Source organism: Panulirus ornatus, chromosome 40 (assembly GCF_036320965.1).
Source record: "Panulirus ornatus isolate Po-2019 chromosome 40, ASM3632096v1, whole genome shotgun sequence".
In the NCBI taxonomy this organism is placed as follows: domain Eukaryota; kingdom Metazoa; phylum Arthropoda; class Malacostraca; order Decapoda; family Palinuridae; genus Panulirus; species Panulirus ornatus.
In genome coordinates this window covers 13096594-13115062 of record NC_092263.1, presented here as the reverse complement: position 1 = coordinate 13115062, position 18469 = coordinate 13096594, and the positions used below count along the sequence as shown (strand labels likewise).

At 36.0% G+C, this 18469-nt stretch overlaps 1 protein-coding gene across 7 annotated transcripts in view; it reads left to right on the top strand.

The window, feature by feature from the left end:
• The window catches only part of LOC139761433 (ectonucleoside triphosphate diphosphohydrolase 5-like), a 44369-nt gene extending 26321 nt beyond the window's left edge, over nt 1-18048 (top strand). For 3 of the 7 annotated variants that reach the window (XM_071685623.1, XM_071685627.1, XM_071685620.1), the window contains exons 9-14: nt 476-616; nt 1831-1951; nt 3300-3384; nt 5168-5224; nt 6805-6911; nt 7746-18048. In XM_071685623.1, coding sequence (XP_071541724.1) covers nt 476-616; nt 1831-1951; nt 3300-3384; nt 5168-5224; nt 6805-6911; nt 7746-7823 — 589 coding nt within the window. In that variant the 3' untranslated portion in view covers nt 7824-18048. The remainder of the gene's footprint in view (nt 1-475; nt 617-1830; nt 1952-3299; nt 3385-5167; nt 5225-6804; nt 6912-7745) is intronic. The other 4 variants (XM_071685625.1, XM_071685624.1, XM_071685621.1 and 1 more) reach the window with 3 other exon arrangements.
• Nucleotides 18049-18469: the final 421 nt, after the last annotated feature.

The following is an 18469-nucleotide window of genomic DNA, read 5'->3' as shown; positions in this document are numbered from 1 at the left end:
ATAGAGTGAATTGGAACGACCTAGTATACCAGGGTCAACCTTCTGTCAATGGACTGAACCAGGGCATGTGACGCTTCTGGGGTCAACCATGGAAAGTTTTGTGGGGTCTGGATGTGGATAGGGAGCTGTGGTTTTGGTGCATTACACATGACAGCTAGAGACTGAGTGTGAACGAATGTGGCCTTTTTTGTCTGTTTTCCTGGCACTACCTCGCTGAAGCAGGGGGTAGTGATACTGTTTCCTGTGGGATGTGATAGCACCAGGAATGGATGAAGGCAAACAAGTAATGTAATAGATTTCAATGACTCGGTTTACAAAGCCCCAACTTGTGACAAGGTTTTCAGAAATGTAACCTCCTTGTAGATCAGGGGATGATGATGTTTTGCATTTTTGGAAATGATAAGTGTGTTAAAATGTGTGCTGCCATATGTTAAGAAGAAAGAAGCTAGTCATACCTTTTTCTCTTTTCAATCAGCTACTTGGGATTGGGGTTAATGGCTGCTCGAAAGTCTATACTCCTTCAGCACAAAGGGGAAGATGGCATCATTCGCTCACCATGTGTCAACCCAATTGTTGACCACCAATGGACCTATGGGGAAGAAACCTACACAATTAGGTTTGTTTTTTCTTTTTTGTACAATGTGTTTTTATCCTGTCTTAAGCATTGTAAGTAATAAAACTTATGTAATAGAGGGCTCTTCATTTGATTTATTTTCTGGATCATCCCCACCCATCACTACCTATTGTGTCAGTTTCGCCAGCATTTCCTCTACTTCTCCCATAATTGTCACCAATAGTTCTTCTGCTACCATCTTACCACCACAGCAATCACTATCGGATCCACAGTGGAGACTGCTGAAATTCAGCAAACCATTATTTGTTTAGTTTTCACTACCACCATTGTACATAAAATAGTTTCATCTATGTGAACAACTAGATTTAATGATTTTTCGTTATTGTACAATTGGCTTCAGATGTGTTGTATCCCCATGTGTTGCCACACGTGTTGTTCATGTTACAACACTATGCTCCTCATGTAACTTGGGAGCTGATTGCTCAAGTGGTTTCCAAATACTTGGTCTTGACTACTATGTAAAGGAACAACAATCAGTAAGAATGGTACATTTGTTGTAGTTTCTGTAAAAGTCAGTATTTTTTCATACTTGTTTGCCATTCTCATGTTAGCAAAGTAAGCCAGGAACAAAGAAAGGCAGCATTCATTCACTTCCATTATGTAGCTGTCATATGCAATATACCAAACCCCAGCCCCCTGTACACAACCAGGCCCCACAGACATTTTTCTAGGAACTGTATGGAGGCAGCTTCATGAGGTAAGGATGCTTCACAGGACACTGGCTGTTAAGAAGTTAAAGGAATGCCATCTTAATGTCAGACTCCAATTTGCCCATCAGTATGCAAATGAAGGCCTTCATTTTTAAAGTGATTTCAGATGAAAAGATTTATCTGCTGAGGTGTGGGGGAAGTAAGATAGTGAGGCATGATTGTCAGCAGTTGCAACAACAGCTCTGTTGATGTGTTGAATTGACATCTTCCTCTCACTTTCTCTTGAAGCTTTTTTTTAATGAATTTTTTTACCGTTACAGAAACTAATAAATGTATTATTTTCATTACAGATTATTCCTTTGCATATTAGTATGGACCAAAAGGGTATTAGGAAACCACTCTAACAATCATCTCCCTAGTTACCAGTAGTGCAACATAGCCACAAGAACAAGTAAGGCATGATATGGGTAACAACACATTTGTAAGTGACTTAACATGACCATTTAACTTTACAAATAGGGACACTAGTTTCAATTTGCTTTTCAGAGGACCAGAGCAAGCAAAATACCAAGAAATTCGTGGACAAGCAGGCCGTTTGAGTGAGAATCGTCCCATTGCTGACCATGCAGCATGTGTTAAAGCTTGTGTTGAAGTAATAAAGAATCAGGTAATGAATTGATATGAAAGCTTTGAATAAGAAATTCTTTATGGTATAAGCTGTGGTAATTGTACCTTTTTATTGTTCCATGTATTTCTTGCACATTATATATGCTTATTTTTTTCTATTTTATTATGCTTAGTTGCTGTCTCTTGCGTTAGTGAGTTAGCGAAAGGAAACAGACGAAAGAATGGCCCAACCCACCCACATACACATTCATCGACATAAAATGCCCACACACGCACATATACATACCTATACTTTTCAACGTACACATACATGTACACACACAGACATATACATATTTACACATGTACATATCCATACTTGCTGACTTATCCATTTGTGTATGTATATGTATGTATACATTGAAATGTATAGGTATGTATATGTGAGTAGATGGGCCATTCTTCATCTGTTTCCTCGCACAACCTCGCTGACTCAGGAAACAGCAATTAAGTATGATAAATGAATAAATAAATAATATTCATGCTTGCCTTCATCCATTCCTGTTGCTGCCCCGCCCCATAGGAAAGAAACATCATAGCTAACCCATGCTTCAGTGAGGTAGTGCCAGGGTAAGAGAGATGTGTAGAAATGAAAAGAGTTTGGTTGAGAGAGCCGAAGAGGGTGTGTTGAAATGGTTTGGACATATGGAGAGAATGCTTGAGGAAAGATTGACAAAGAGGATACATGTCAGAGGTGGAGGGAACAAGAAGTGGGAGACCAAATTGGAGGTGGAAGGATGGTGTGAAAAATATTTTGAGTGATCAGTACCTGAACATACAGGAGGATGAGAGGTGTGCAAGGAATGGAGTGAATTGGAACGATGTTGTATACTGTGGTCGACGTGCTGTCAGTAGACTGAACCAGGGCATGTGAAATGTCTAGGGTAAACCATGGAAAGGTCTGTGGGGCTTAGATGTGGATAAGGAGCTGTGTTTTTGGTGCATTACACATGGTAGCCAGAGACAGTGTGAACAAATGTGGCTTTTTTTTTTTTCTATTTTCCTGGTACTACCTCGCTGAAGCATGGGGTAGCGATGCTGTTTCCTGTGGGGCTGGGTAGCGCCAGGAATGGATGAAGGCAAGCAAGTGTATACATGTATTTATCTGTGCATGTTTATATATGTATGTATATGTGTCTATGTTGATATGTATATGTGCATGTATGGGTTTAGATATTATATATATATGTGTGTGTGTATATAATTTTTTTCTCTCCTCCCCTAGAAATATATTTTCACATTGAAGGAAAGTATGTATGAGCACCTGTGGCATATAATGGGGAGGGTTTGAATGAGATAGTTCCTGTTTTTCTAATCCATAGATCATGATTTGCTTTTTTTTCCAACAGGTTCATGCCCCCACTGAGTTAAAAAGCAGAGAAATTATTGCTTTTAGTTACTTCTTCGACCGTGCTACAGAAAGAGGTCTTATTGGTATGTTTCATCCTCAGATGGTCCATTATGTTGATGAGTAGTAAATTAATGTATATTTTCTTTATCTAGTGTTGGAAAGTGTAAAGTGATAACTTATTGTATGTACTGTCCTCATTTTATTGTAATGTAAACACACATCTATGAAAAGTAAACTGTGGTTTAAGAGAGATTCAGGGCTCTAACCTTCTGAGATCTCTTTGGCAGTCAGTGCTGTGGATTGGAGACAATGTTGTAAATGGGGAAGTTATTGAAAATCATAGGGGAATGATGGAAAAAGGAAGTTACAGGTGCTGAAACAGGGTCAATGAGAGTTAATGTGAACAAGTACAGTATCAGCAGACTTCAGAGAGAGAAATTTTTTTTTTAGGAAATAGGTTGATAGTGCAAGGAGAACATGGGAACATATGGGAGCATCAGTGAAGGGTGCAGATGGGGAAGTGGTAATAGACGGAGATGAGGTGAAGAGGAGATGGATGGAGTAAGTATGTTGGAGGACCGCTGAACATGTATGATGATAGGTTGGCAGAAATGGGGTGTTTTGGACATGTTGGTATGCAAAGTAAGCATTGATTGCAGGTGTTATTGATTGGATAGTTGTGATTTTCATGTATGTTTGACTCATGGTGAGGTGCTGAAGATTGGCAGAATGCCTGTATAGTGCCATTGTTTAATGGACAAAAGTGAATGTTAAAATTATAGAGGTTATAAGAAAGATGAGTGTACCTGGTAAGTTGTATGGGAGAATGGTGATCGAGAGGGTGTTCATGCATAAAGGAGATTAATGAGAGGAACAGTGTTGTTTCAGGAGTAGCATATGGCATGTGGATTAGTTGTTAGCTTTGAGCAGTCTTTTTAAGAATTGTTTAGAGAAAGGGAAGGATTTGTTTGTTGCATTTATGGACCTAGAGAAAGCATATGAAAAGGTTGGTAGAGATGTTTTGTGGATTGTTATTAGTATATGATGGGAGAGAAGTTACGAAGCAGTGAGGAGTTTTTATCAGGAGAATAAGGTATGCTTATGAATAGGAAGAGAGGAAGGTGAGTGGCTTCATTTGAAGGTGGATCTGCTGATGGAATTTGTGATGTGGTTGTTTAATGCGTATATGAATGGGGTGGTGAGAGATGTGAATATTAAGGGTCTTAGAGAGGGATGCAGGTCAATGCCTTGGATTCGATGAGACAGAGAATTGAACCATATGAGCAGAAGTGAACTAGAGGGAGGATGATGGGTGGGCTAAAGTCCTGAGCACATTGAGGTGTGTGTGTGTGTGTGTGGAAAGGTAGGTCACTGTCTGTAAAGGTAAAGATGGGGATATTTAATGGTGTGGTAGTCCTGATGGTGATGTAAGTGTGCTAGGCATGAGCCGTAGATAGAATAATGCAGGAGAGGGTAGATGTGTTGGAAATTAAATGCTTGTTGACAGTATGTGATGTGAGAAGGGTTGACTAAACGGGAAATGTTAGGATAAGAGAGAGGGATAGAAGTTGAAAGAGTATGCATGAGATAGCTGAAGAGGATGTGCTGAAATGGGTTAGACATGGAAAGGATGAGTGAGGAGAGGCTGACAAAGAAAGTATAAATGTTGGAGTGGAGGAAACCAAGGAAGAGGTGGAATGATGGAGAGAAGGATGCTTTGAGTCTGAATATGCATGAGGGTATGGGGTATGCATTTCAGTGCCTTGCTGTTATGTGGAATAGCAAACTAGTTTGCAACTTGAATATTTTTTTCCAAAAAATTCTGATTTTCAGTAGAAATATTTTATCAGAGCATTTCTTTCCCAGATCCATTTAAAGGAGGAGTACTGACTGTACAAGAGTTCCTACAAGCCTCAGTGCAAAGTGAGTTATTCCTGCTGCTCTTGCATTGCTTAACATTACATATGTTTTGATTAATGTCTTGCTGTACTGTGTGTTTTAGCATACTAATTTTGGTACACTAATAGTGCTCTCTTCCTATGAACTTCATTTACGCAAAAGCCCCAACCCATAATGTATATGTTTATGCTTATGAATATTATGTTACCCTGTGACAGTAATGACACAGCAGAGATATTCTTTTTCTGCTTGGTATTAGTTTACTTCATTTTACAGGTTGTACCTCTTAATTAGGCAGCATTGGGACCTGGCCATTGCCAGACCACAGAAAATGCTGGAAAACAGAAATTTACCCCTAAGTCATGCACACTCAATGTTCCAGTCTCATAGTACTCTCACAAAGTCTTTACAGAAGTTCCTTTATCTAATTTTTTCAGTAACTCTAACTTTTCAAGCATAGATAATGATTTATGCTTATTAGCACTAGCACCATCGTCTGCTCATCTTGGTCTCTTGGATGGCATCCTGAGGAGCTAAAATGCAGCTGAATATGAGAAATTAACAGGACTGTTAACTAGCTCAGCTGCAGTGTGAACAGATTTTGGTGCCTTAGCACTCCTTACAGTGCCACTTTGGTAGCAGATCCACAGACTAATAACTAATGGTGGCAGATTCAAAAGCTGCCAGATTAGAGAGGTACAACCTGAATCAAGTACTGAATTACTGTTTTAGATAGATACAAACACAGGTCTCTAGTTTCCTTGGAATTAGGTTAGCTTCTGCTGTAAGTCAGGTTAATATTCCTTATAATAAGTGTTATGTTACAAGCCTATTTATGTTAATGTTCTTCACAATAATTGTTGAGGTACAAGCCTAGTTATGTTAATATTCTTTACAGTAAGTGTTACGTTATAAGCCTAATGATAATGATACTCCATGCAATAATTGTTCAGGTACAAGCTCTTAAGCCTGTCAGATGTTTAGGCTCTAATACCTAAAGTCTCCTTCTTAGTGTCCCCCTACTCCCTCATATTCTCTAAGAGTGACATGTTGACCCTTCTAGTCAGGCTTTTCTGGCTCATCTTTTCCATATTTTCAAACTATTTCACTGATAGAATGATATTTTGGCAACGTACTATTATAGTTTCCTTATGCCAGAACTACTTTTATGTTTTTCCAGAATTTAATGTGTGGAAGTTTTAGGTAGCTGAGAGACTTTAAATTGTTTTAGCTTTAAATTGTCTGGCATATACAATCCAAGCTGTAAGAATGTTAGTTTTACACATTAGATTATTATGTATTCCTGATGTATGAGATGTTGTGTGTTACTGAATAAAAGTGTTAGAGACCAGATCGACTGAATGGGGAATGTGGCATTACATTGTATAACACTTTGAAGTGAGAGTACTTGGATTAATATAAGTAAGTGAGAGGTATGTAGAGATAACTTGAGAAAATGATGAAGATAAAACTTAGTGTTTTTTGAAGGCCCAAGAACAAAGTAGAAAGAAAAAATATGTTTTTTGAAGGTGCAAGAACAAAGTAGAAAAGAGGCATAATTTGTTTTCATTCACTTGAGTAATACTTTATTTTCTTACCAACAGCATGCAACATTCCCAATGTAGAGCAGCCATTGGCATGCTTAGATCTCACATTTATCAGTTCATTCCTCACCTCTGGGTATGGACTCAAGGGTGACAACACCATAAAGGTGAGTTTACTGTATGCTTGCTTAATATTTGTTATTTTTTATTTGATTTGAAAATGACTATTTTAGAGTTATTTATCAATTAATCAACAGCATGTTTGAATACTAATCTCATTTCTCTAAAACAAGCTTAACCAAGGAAATAATTTCTTTGATCATAGTCACTATAACTTCACTCCAACACTTCAACCACGAGGTGCAAATTAAATATTATGAATTCAGATTATATGAAAAATGAATATAGCAGATATCTTTTGTATATGATAGTATTACATCTACTGATTATTTAGTCTGATAAAGGCCATGTCTTGTTATTGCTTATGCCATATGAAAGGGTTATGCTGAGGGCAAACAATATGCTAGTGTTGTTCATTTATTGTCTGCACTTTCATCTCATTTTAGGAGCTGATGTTTTCTTGGCTGTTAAGATGAGAAAATAGATTCTGAGTCCAGAGATATTTTTATTTTTGACCATAGCCAGAATAGGTCAGGGTTACTTTCTATTTTCCATGTACACCCCTTAGTTGCTGCACTTTAACAAAACCTTTGATGATGACAGAGCTATGGGGGCAAGAGATATGACTGTGCTGTTAGTATGCAAATATGTTCATCATGGTTTAAATTTCATTACAATGCTTGTTGATAGTACACTACTCATTCGTGGTTCAAGACATCATTTGTGGAGGCTGCTGTGATGTGTTGTATGGAAGAATTCCCACTGAATTATGTATTCAAGTGCTGAAAGATAAGAATCCATAGGGTCAGTATGTCATAAGCTCACTTTCTATCAGTTTAGAAATTCTGAACCTGCAACTCATTTCTTACATTTTTCTACAGCTGTACAAGAGGATTGATAACTACGAGGTCAGCTGGGGACTTGGTTTAGCCTTCCATGTTATAAATAATGGAATATGAGGTAATGTTTTTCTGTGTAGTAGATGATGGTGTTTTGCTGCCTCTCTTATGTGATTTACATTGTAAACTGTCACCAAGAAGCAGCATGGGCTGTGGTTCCTACAAATACAGTCTATGCATGAAAAACTTCGTGAAGATTAACTTCATTATTCAGCCTGTTAACTTTACCTTTTTTTAGCTATTAAGTGATGCAGTTAGAGATGATGCAAGAAAATAAGTTCTTGATATATTCTGTCAGGAGACAAGCGTATATATGGAAAGAAGGCAACTGCCAAAAGAAAATGAGTGAACAAGTGTTGTTGGTAAATGGACATAATGAAAGCGCTTTCAAGATTTGTTAATGGAAACTAAGACATTAAATGGTGTGGTCATTTATTTGATGTGTTGAGAGCCTGGACCCAGGTACAATCCCAGAAGGTCTGGAACTTACTCAAGTAGCCCCACCCAATAAAGGTAGGAATAGAGAAGTTAAAGAATTTTGGACCAATAGTGCTTCCACCATACATTATAAAAATTTGGGGGTCCTGAGATGTAAGATAAATGAGCTCATAGAACAAAATTTACACAAACCAGGGCAACACAGCTTAACTGTGGATAGTTGGTGCCTCCTTCAATCATTTGATTGTATGATAGGAATGTAGAAAAGAAAGAGAAAAAATTAGACGTAACGTATTAAGACTGTAAGTAAACTATAACAAATGAGACCATGGTTTCATTGCACCTAGAGTGCATCAGATGATAACTTAAATATGAAGATGGATTTCCAGTGTCCTGAGAAAGGTTCATTATGTAATTTCATGTTTTTATAGGTATGATTGAAAACTGTAAATGAGAAAAGGCAGTTTGTTAATGATATGTTTGGTGGTGAAATTTACCAATATTTTACTGAAAGACAGTGTAGCTGTTTTAACCCATCTCAGGTTCTTTTTAAGCCTTGAGAACAGTTCTAAAGTTATCAAAACATATTCTCCATTCCCTGCACATTGGATTTCTGTTTAAACTTCAACAGAATAAAGTGTTTGGTGATTAACCATAAAAGTTGAGTACTTGGGCTATGATGCTCTAATTGGGGATGAATACAAACTTCTTCATTGTATATGTTTAGTCCATGGAATGACTGGTACTTCTAAGTTAATGACATTTAATGCTGTGATGGCACTGGACGAATGCAACGAATGTAAGGAAGTCTTTGGATATTTAGCGGATACAGCAAGAAAGAAAGAAAGGTCATTTTCCTTACAGACTTTCGAGTTGATTTAACCAGAATCTGTCTTATTATGCCATTATTGCAGTATTTTGCATTGCATTTACATTTGGTAAAAGAAATGGTAAGGGTTAGATAAGTTTTTATCCTCCCTTTAATCCTTAAACTGCAAATGATTAAGACAAAAATTTCTTCTGATTTTCTGTATCCTATTGTAGGATACAAGAAGTATGCATAAAAGTAAAGAATATACACAGACAACTTAGCAGACATACTTTTTTATGGCTATAGTATAAAGCTGAATTGAACACACGTCCCCCATTGGATGCACACATGGGTAGGGGAAGTAGAGTGGGGAGATGATGGTTGTGTCATGTATTCAGTAATGACACATCATTGTAGTTGAAAATAATTACATTAAATTAAAAGGTATTTACCAAAAAATGAGCCAACATAACTTATATGACCTTGGTGTACTGCTGAAATCATGACATAAATGTACCAGTGGTGGTGATGGGGTAGGGAAGTATGAGCTTTATGACACAGATTGATTGAATGACAAATCACTATTCATGGTTACTACTTAAACACATTTATGGATATGAACACATTCACTTATATCATCATACTTATCTTACTTTTTTCTTTCTTTCAAAATTGTTTGCTGTTTCCTGGGTTAGTGAGGTAGCACCAGGAACAGATTGCTCACATCCTTTCTCTAACTGCCATGTTCAGATCACCAAAACATCAGCCCCTTATCCACAGACCTTTCAGTGTTTTCTCTCAGCTGCTTCATATGCCTTGGTTTAATCCACTGATAGCCCCCACCCTGTATACCACATTTTTCTTGTTCACTCTATCTCATTTGTGCCTTTCATTCTCCTATATGCTCTGGCCCTGGGCACTCAAAATCTGTTTCACTCCATCCATCCATCTCCAGTTTGGTCTCCCTTCTCTGTGTCCCCTCCATTTGTGACTCATTCTTTCCATATGTCCAAATAATTGCAGCACGTTTATGTATATTTACTTTTTATTTCTTTCTTTCATTCATGTTTACCATATCTGACATGATTGAATTAGCAACAGGCACAGACAACTGAACCTTAGAGGGAAAATATCCTCACTTGGCTCCTTGTATATTTACACAGAACTGCTTCCAGAGAGAGCTGGACCCTTGAAATAAGCACCTGTAGTGACCAATGCAACTTTCAGCAGCCGAACAGTTGTGAAAAACGTGGTGTTAGTGGAAGTTCAAAATAGCCACTGAACATTAGCGCCTATAGAATATGATGACTTTTGATGCCTGATATGTCAGACATCACATGACAATTCCTGGCATTTAAGGGTTAACAGTAAAACACAAAAGATGTAGTACTGAGACATTCTCAACAAACACCATATTGATTTATGTAGACCAAGCAAAGAGTTTTCAGCACTGACTTCATTGATTAGGGTTCTTATGCCCACTGAGAGTGCTGAATGTCGTTGACAATAATGGCGTTATGTGGTTTAACTAATTGGAAAGTATTTTGACAGTGGCACCATTGAATTTATGAATATTAGTATCACTTGAAAAATAACCTTTCTTTCTTTTTCTGTTGTGTATGGCAAAGTATCCTGTTTAGATGTGTAAATTTGTTGCCCTCCTCACTGGAAATGGGGATAATGGTATATTTTCATTGAGCATAATGTTGTAAATAATCATTTGAAGTCCCGTGAAGTATACAGTTATGAGATGCAGCACTCTCAGATATGGACTGCTAATAAGTGGTTAGTCTCTTTGATGAGATTATATAGCTATAATTGAATAACGTATTTTTTTATTGCTGTTCATGCAACTTATTTAAAAATAACTGTCATGTAATTGTTTTATAATATATGAATTTATTGCACGATGTTACTGACACAAGAGATTTTATTTAGAACATATGTGTTACACTTTTGGATATAGCTTCGCTCTAGATTTAAGTTATGTTTTTGCTGATGTGACGGGAAATGTCAACACTGTGATAGAATGAACATGATGTTTTTCTTTAATGTGGTGCATGATTTTCTTGCCATTTGATATGCCATGTATTAAGTCATCAGAATATACCATTTATATCTATGATTCAGCCTCTTTTAATGTTAAAGCACGGAGACTTTTGAAACTAGAAAACCATATGATTTTCTAAGTTTTAGGTCTTACATTCAGAGTGAATATTGAAGATTCTTTACCTCTCTTATTATAATGTACCTGTATGTCTCTTTACCATAAAGATTGTTATACAGTCAGAAGAAGATAGCTAATTCAGAATCTTCAATGATGTCTTATTTCACTTAATGTTTGTATGCTTTTTAGTTTCTGAGGTGTGGCTATAGTGACTGAAGGTTTTTGAATGGCCTTGACTTATTAATTTAACTCATTCAGGCAGCTGATTTTGTATGCATAAGAAATTGTTAGTAGCATAGAACAAATCAAGGATGGATTAAGGAAGTGAGAAAAGTTGAATATTGGATTTTTAAGAGCAAGGGAAGATTATGGAGCAGCCAAAAGTATTGGTTTTGATACTGTATTGAGTCATACACTAAAGAATTAGATAATATGTGGATTTGTAGAGTGATATCATTTCAGGAGGATAAGTGTGAATCTTTTTTGATGGTCGATTACTAAACTGGAAAAATTTATGGATCTGTTGACTGTTACACCATAAAGAAGCCTTATTGAATGATGAACTGCTGAATACTGATTGTGTGGATGCCTAGGAGACCATTGATTAAGACATTCATTTTGATGAGGAGAGAGAGTGCCATAGAGCAGGACAAGTGTATGGAAGTTGTGTTGCGTGATATCCTTAACAGAACAGTAAAACAGATACAGGATGTATTGAAAAAACATTAAGTATGAGAAGAACATGGACATTTGTTAAGTGATAGATCAGTTGGTATGAGAGATATAGAGGTATGGTAGGACTTGTGCAGATGTGTTAATTGGTAGAATACTGAATAAGATAAATGAATGGGTTACATTTTCAGTGACAGACCATTCTGTATGACAAGTGTATGATTGTGTTAAGGGATTCATAGTAAAAACGACTAAAGTATGGATATTGGATAATAACAGTCAGTACACAGAAGTGTGTGACTGTGCTGAACAAGAAGAGACTTGAATATGGCAAGTGTTTGTGTTTAGTAAGTAACAGGGCATGATATATAGACATGGCAGAAGGAAATGAAATATCAAGTAGGACAAGAAAAATGGTTTGATTTATCCTTTTGACTTCTTAATCTCTGTTATTTGTACTTCCATGTGAAGTATATGAGTGAAGTGTGTGCATGGATCATTTTTGTAATGAAAAGTATGGTACTAATTGTATTTGGAGAAGAAATGGGTATATTTTTTATTTTCTTTATGAAATTTTGATTTTATATGTTCTGTGTTGTTATGATAGTGTGTTTGCTTCTTACAACGAAATACTAAATGATTTCTTAAAATATTAGATCAGAAAATTCAGATTTTTTGTTGCCTGTTTATTGACAACCATATATTTGGTCAATATCTACTCTGTTACTGTAGATTGTAACAGGACATCTTTTTATAATGTGGATTTAGGATAATGTGCTGGTAAGTCCATTATTCGAAATTACTTCATGAGCTCACAGACTTGCTCTGTTTGTCATTTACAATGATTTGCAATCAATTCATAAGCTTGCTGAGTTGCAGTATTTGTTATATTGTGCTACTGTTCACAGATTTCATTGTTATGTATGATAAATATAATTGTATATTGTTAATAAGCATGCCTTTTTGAATGCAGGATAGAATTGACTTAAAATTTTGAATGCTGTGATCATAGAAAACACTGATACACTGAATTCAGTTTTGAGAAAAAGTCCAAGGATTTTTACAGAACATCATTTGTATTGCTAATAAGTTGGAATTTTGTCTAATTTGGTTTCCTTGATAATTGAAAAATTTCTGGTGTTCAGTGCTTGAATTATTTTCTCCATAGAAATTATAAGATGTTCAAAACATGTCTAACAAAAGTGCCTTAATAGAGTTAACACTTATATCCTAGGCTATGGTATTATATAAAAAAAGTCTTCATAAGCTGTGTTTATATATGATAAGTATTTACACAGGTTCATTGTAAAGTTTTATATCGCCCAGTTGGTTTGTGGTCACAACATAATGTCCATACTTTGTGTTTGGAACATCTAGCTTGGCTTTCAGAATTGTAGGATGTACTTTTTGTAAAATTCCATACCTTACTAAATTTCCGTGTACAGTTAGATAGGCTTGAGTGTCCTCAGAATATTAGAAATATGAAAATCAGAATATTTTTACAAGCCTAAGATGCAACAAGGCAAGATTATTTTTCTTCCTCCTTGGTAAGGTTGTACCAAGAACAAACAGTAGCTTTATGTCCACACATCGCTCTGTAGCTGTCATACATAATGTACCAAACTATCACCTACAACCCACAGCTTGCCCCACAGACTAGTCTATGGTTTACCTCATTTTTTCCCAAACATTTTTGATCATGACCCTAAATACAACCTTTTCCTGGCCTGGTGACCCAGAGGGCTGATATATTACACTCTGTATGCTACACTATGTTGTTCAAGTAACATTCACACATATAGACACAACACACATAAACTGTCACTAATTACAAAAATGGGGGAAAACAATTGATATGGATGGTTACATGGTCTTGAATGAAGAAATGACAGTATTTCCCCATTCATGGTCATACATATTTATGCCAGTGACCACATCTTCCTGTTCAAGGCCATGCATTACAGTCATACATCCTCTGAACAGGCACGACTCCATATCAATGCATCATCTTCACAGCTTTAACGGGTAAGATATAGGCAGAAACTTCCTTGTGACCATCTTGTGGGTCATGACTGTAGGTTGGGAAACTGCTGGTTTACCTTAATTATGATAACAGTTTTTTAGTATCTAATTCTTTCCCCTCTTAATATGGTGGTGATGAGAACTATTGAACATTGGTGATATTTGCACTCATTCGTCCTCTAGTTCTCATGTATAATGTACCAAAACCAGAGCCTAACATTCTGCAGTAATTTTGATAATAATTTGTTCAAGCCTAACTTCCCCTTGGATTCTAGCAAGGCGGTGTCAAGTAAAACTAACAATGGCCTCATTTGCACACATCCACTTTCTCGTTGTTGTGTATAATGTATCGAAACCAGAGTTTATTATCCACAGTCGAGCTCTTAAGCTCCACATACTGTTCTGTGGTTTACCTTAACCATAATAATAATGTGTTTTTATAATTAAACCATCAAGAGTTGCAATGCTGCTATCATTTTTAGAGAAACCCAGGCACTGAAGTTTCAACCCAACACTAACTCAAGGTTGTTCTTTGGAGTGCTATAAATCCTTTATTAGATTTCTTGAGAGCTTGAAGACTTTTGCATCTAATGTTATGGCCCAGGAATATACAGTGAATTATCATTTATACTCATAGTGGCTAAATGATTTCATTCATCTTGATATCTGTTGTCCAAAAGACCTTTATTATGAATGATGATCCTGTGATGCAAATTGTGTTTTAACTTACACAGTATTAAAAGTACTTTCATTTGAATAACCTGCAGGAAAAATATGCATGAACTGCTTGTATGTACTCTGTAATAAGCTAATTTGATTCGTGAAATAACAGCCACAGTATTGGATCAAAGCACTACATGGTACTGGTGAAGGAAATGAAGTCAGAATGTTTCTCGTCATGTCATGTTGCCTCAATCATCAATCAAAAGCAATATCTTGTTGTCTTATGTACTCATATATATATATAAAGTATATTTTTTTCATGTAAGGAATCAAAAGCTCCTCTCAGTGTCAGTCATATTTTTCACAGTCTGTGAGTGATTTCTGGATGTTGCTCAGTGGTATGATTTAAAGATTTGAAAAGCAGTCACAAAAATTTGGTGAATCTTGTACACTAATAGTGTTTAAGTGTTAAGAGGCATTTTCTTTTGTAGAATATACAAGTGCTTGTAATGGCAGCTTATGACATTTGATTGTTATTGCTTAGGAAGTTTGAGGAACATGATATGCTATGTTAAACCGGAAAAGAAATAGTAAAGAGGAAAATCTTAGATTTGTTAATGTAGTAAGATATGTCAATATTTGTTGAAATATTTTGCTTTGTTTTGTGTGAATTGTGGTTTGAAAATTTAACTAGAGATTGTGTTTTGTGGTCATATCTGGAGAATTCTGTTGCAGAAATTGAATCTGATATGATAACTTCATTCTTAATTTCTTAAAATAAAGATATGAGTTTTAATCTCTGAATGACTTTTATCTTAAGAGGTGTAAGAGTTTTGATATGATGCTCTCATCTCGCACCTTTTGAAGCACGGGTTTGATACTGTAGTCTGGTAGGGATAGCAGGGCTATTGCTTGCCATGGTACATACCATCACTCATAATGTCATGACCCCTCTGAAAGGAATTTCCTAAATGCTAAAATGGAAAATGATGTAGTGGATGATTTTTTTTTTTCCAAATAGGTGCTTCAGCTCACTATGCACCAGGTTGTATATAAAAGGTCTTGCACTTACAGCAGTTGATTTGTTAAGATATGTCTGTCATGCTGAATTGGCTTCCCAGCGATTTAGGTACAGAGGGAAGTGGCTTGTTAAGCATTGACTAAATAATGTGGCTAAATTACAATGTCTGAATAGTTGTCATATCAATCTGACTTATCCAAAAATGAAAAGAATTAATTTAGGTAATTGAAATCAGGATTACCTAGTAGGCCAATCTTGGCCCAGTTTACTCTAGTTTTCTGTTTCACTTTTGTCTGTTTGAACTTATGCATGACCTTTTATATTCCTTTAGATCACAAATTATGTATCTGCTTATCAAGAAGCCCATTCTCATCAGTTCATATCACATCTATGCTTTCATTTCTTACAGGATTCTGATTATTGCAATCTTATTTAGCTGCTATACATACAGAAATTTGATTATTGCAATTACTTTTAGTTGCTATACATACTGTTTGTAAATATATATTTTATTATATTTTGTCACTGTCTCCTGCATTAGCGAGGTAGCCCAACCCACCCACATACACATGTATGTAAAAGAGTCATCTATACCTTTTAATGCATACCAAATCTAAATATTTAGTTTTACATTTTGAAGGTTTCTCCTAACCTCATTCACTGTCTTGTTTTCATTTCTTGGTTACAACCTTTCCTGTGGTAGGTAATTAGGTTTTATAAAGTTCAGAAATGTATGTTCATTTGTAGCTTATTAAAGTACTGCGACATACTAATAGATAGTTCATAATTGAATTTTTTGTTTTTGTAAGATTACAAGTTTCGTTGATGTTGGTAATGAGACTATTGTGTTGCCTGTTTGATATGACAGACACTCAGGTATTGCTTTGTCCTTCATTGTCATTGTCTGTCATCCGTCCATCTTCCATCCATCCACTGCCCATCCATCTGTTGTTGGGAGAGAAAATATAATCTGCAGCTTGACCATGGTAATACGATAACCTAAATGAGACACTCATGAAACTTTACAAAGTTGTTTTCCAACTTCAAAAGAATTAAATTGCTTAAGAAATAATACTCTAGTCTGGATGTGGCTTCATTTAGGCCCTTATGAAAAGATTTAAATGGGAACTTAACCTTAATCATACCTTGAAAATTTTCTGCCTTTCAGCCATGGAACTTGATATATATTTTTTGATATTTTCTTGAAAAAGAATTTCCATCTTTTTTTTTTTTTATCACAGTATCCATTATCTATATCTCTGATGCCTGTTTCCTTCACGAACTCCCTTAAGGTGATGGCTACTTTTTAGCCTTTAGTGCCTCACCCTTAACAGGCCACTAGCAGAGGTCAATTCTATTGCAGTGCTTTGAGAAGCTCCTGCCTAATGTGTCTTTATTTTCCACCCCAGATAACAATGATGCAACACAGGTGATATAAGTGCTCCCATAAACACCCTTCTATGTTTTTTTCTTTTTTTCATCTGAATGAAGAAGCTGCTCAGAACTAAAAGAATGTAGAAATTTGTACTTCACTGACCTCTCAATTATTTTCATGCTTCACCTTTGTTGCATGGCAGACACATAGTCTCTCCCTTTCATTGCTTTACTGAAAGGGCATTTTCATTCTCTGCTGTTTGGACCTGTAGTATTGAGTAACCAGCATTTCATATTCAGTAAGAGTGTAAACTATATTTCATACACCATTTTACATATTCATGATTAGGTTTCCATGCCAAATCACAAAATATCACAATCAGATCAAATGTCATTTTTGTGGCAGCTGCAGTGCATGTTAGTTTTATAGGTCTTCCAAAGTCTGCTTCAACATGCCTTAGAATCCCCACCTTTGAAAATTCCAGTACACTATCGCTCATTTTTCAAAATGAATTTGAATGGGCTTTGCATCTTCCTATGAAGAGCATTCTCCACTGATAGTTTTATGCATATGGAACCTCTAATATCCATTAGAAAGACCAGAATTTATCCGTAATATGCTCTAGATATACCATCAATATGAAGGGTTCATGGCCTGGAAAGCTTGTAACCAATGAAATTTTAGATTTTGTGTGAGTCACGGCAGGACTTGATTGAAATTAAACATTTAGAATATTAAAAAGCAGTTAGATTTTAATGCTTACGCAATTTTCGTATCATGGACTGTGGGTAATTAATTTTAACATTTGAAAATTGGGATATGCAACGAGCACATGAAAAAAGTATGGTTTTAGGTGAGTTCTAGCTTAACTCCACTCTCCCCCCCAAAAAATAGTTATAACTAGCCTTCATATAGAAATGATTGTGAGGATTAGAAATGAAGATTACGCAAAGATTTTTGCAGTTCTAATAAGTTTAATGTTTATATTTATCTTGCATATTGGAGATGTTCACATGCAATTCTCAGTAGATATTGCCATACCACCTGAAATGAGCGAACAGAATCAGTTCATGACTATGTTTTATAATTTTCAAATAAATGAGAAGTTAAACAAGAGCTAAGATCTTTGTGTATCCCATATGCTTAGATATAATCTGCATAACATTAAGGACACCATCTGTGCCTTAAATGCCTCTCTCTCTCTCTCTCTCTCTCTCTCTCTCTCTCTCTCTCTCTCTCTCTCTCTCTCTCTCTCTCTCTCTCTCTCTCTCTCTCTCTCTAAATCGTTGAACATGGTTTAGAAATACAGCAAGAGTGATTCTTTGTAGGTGAGATCGTATTGGCATAAGGGCAAAATATTAACTCGTGATTTGTTCATTTACCACCACAATAGATATGAATGCAATTTCTCGGAAACGTGAAAGACAAACTTGGAGAAATAAATACGTTAAAGCAACCGGAATCTTTTCGTCAGATGTAGAAACAACAGTCGTAGAATTTGATAGCCGTAAATGAATTATCTGTACTCTTGATTACA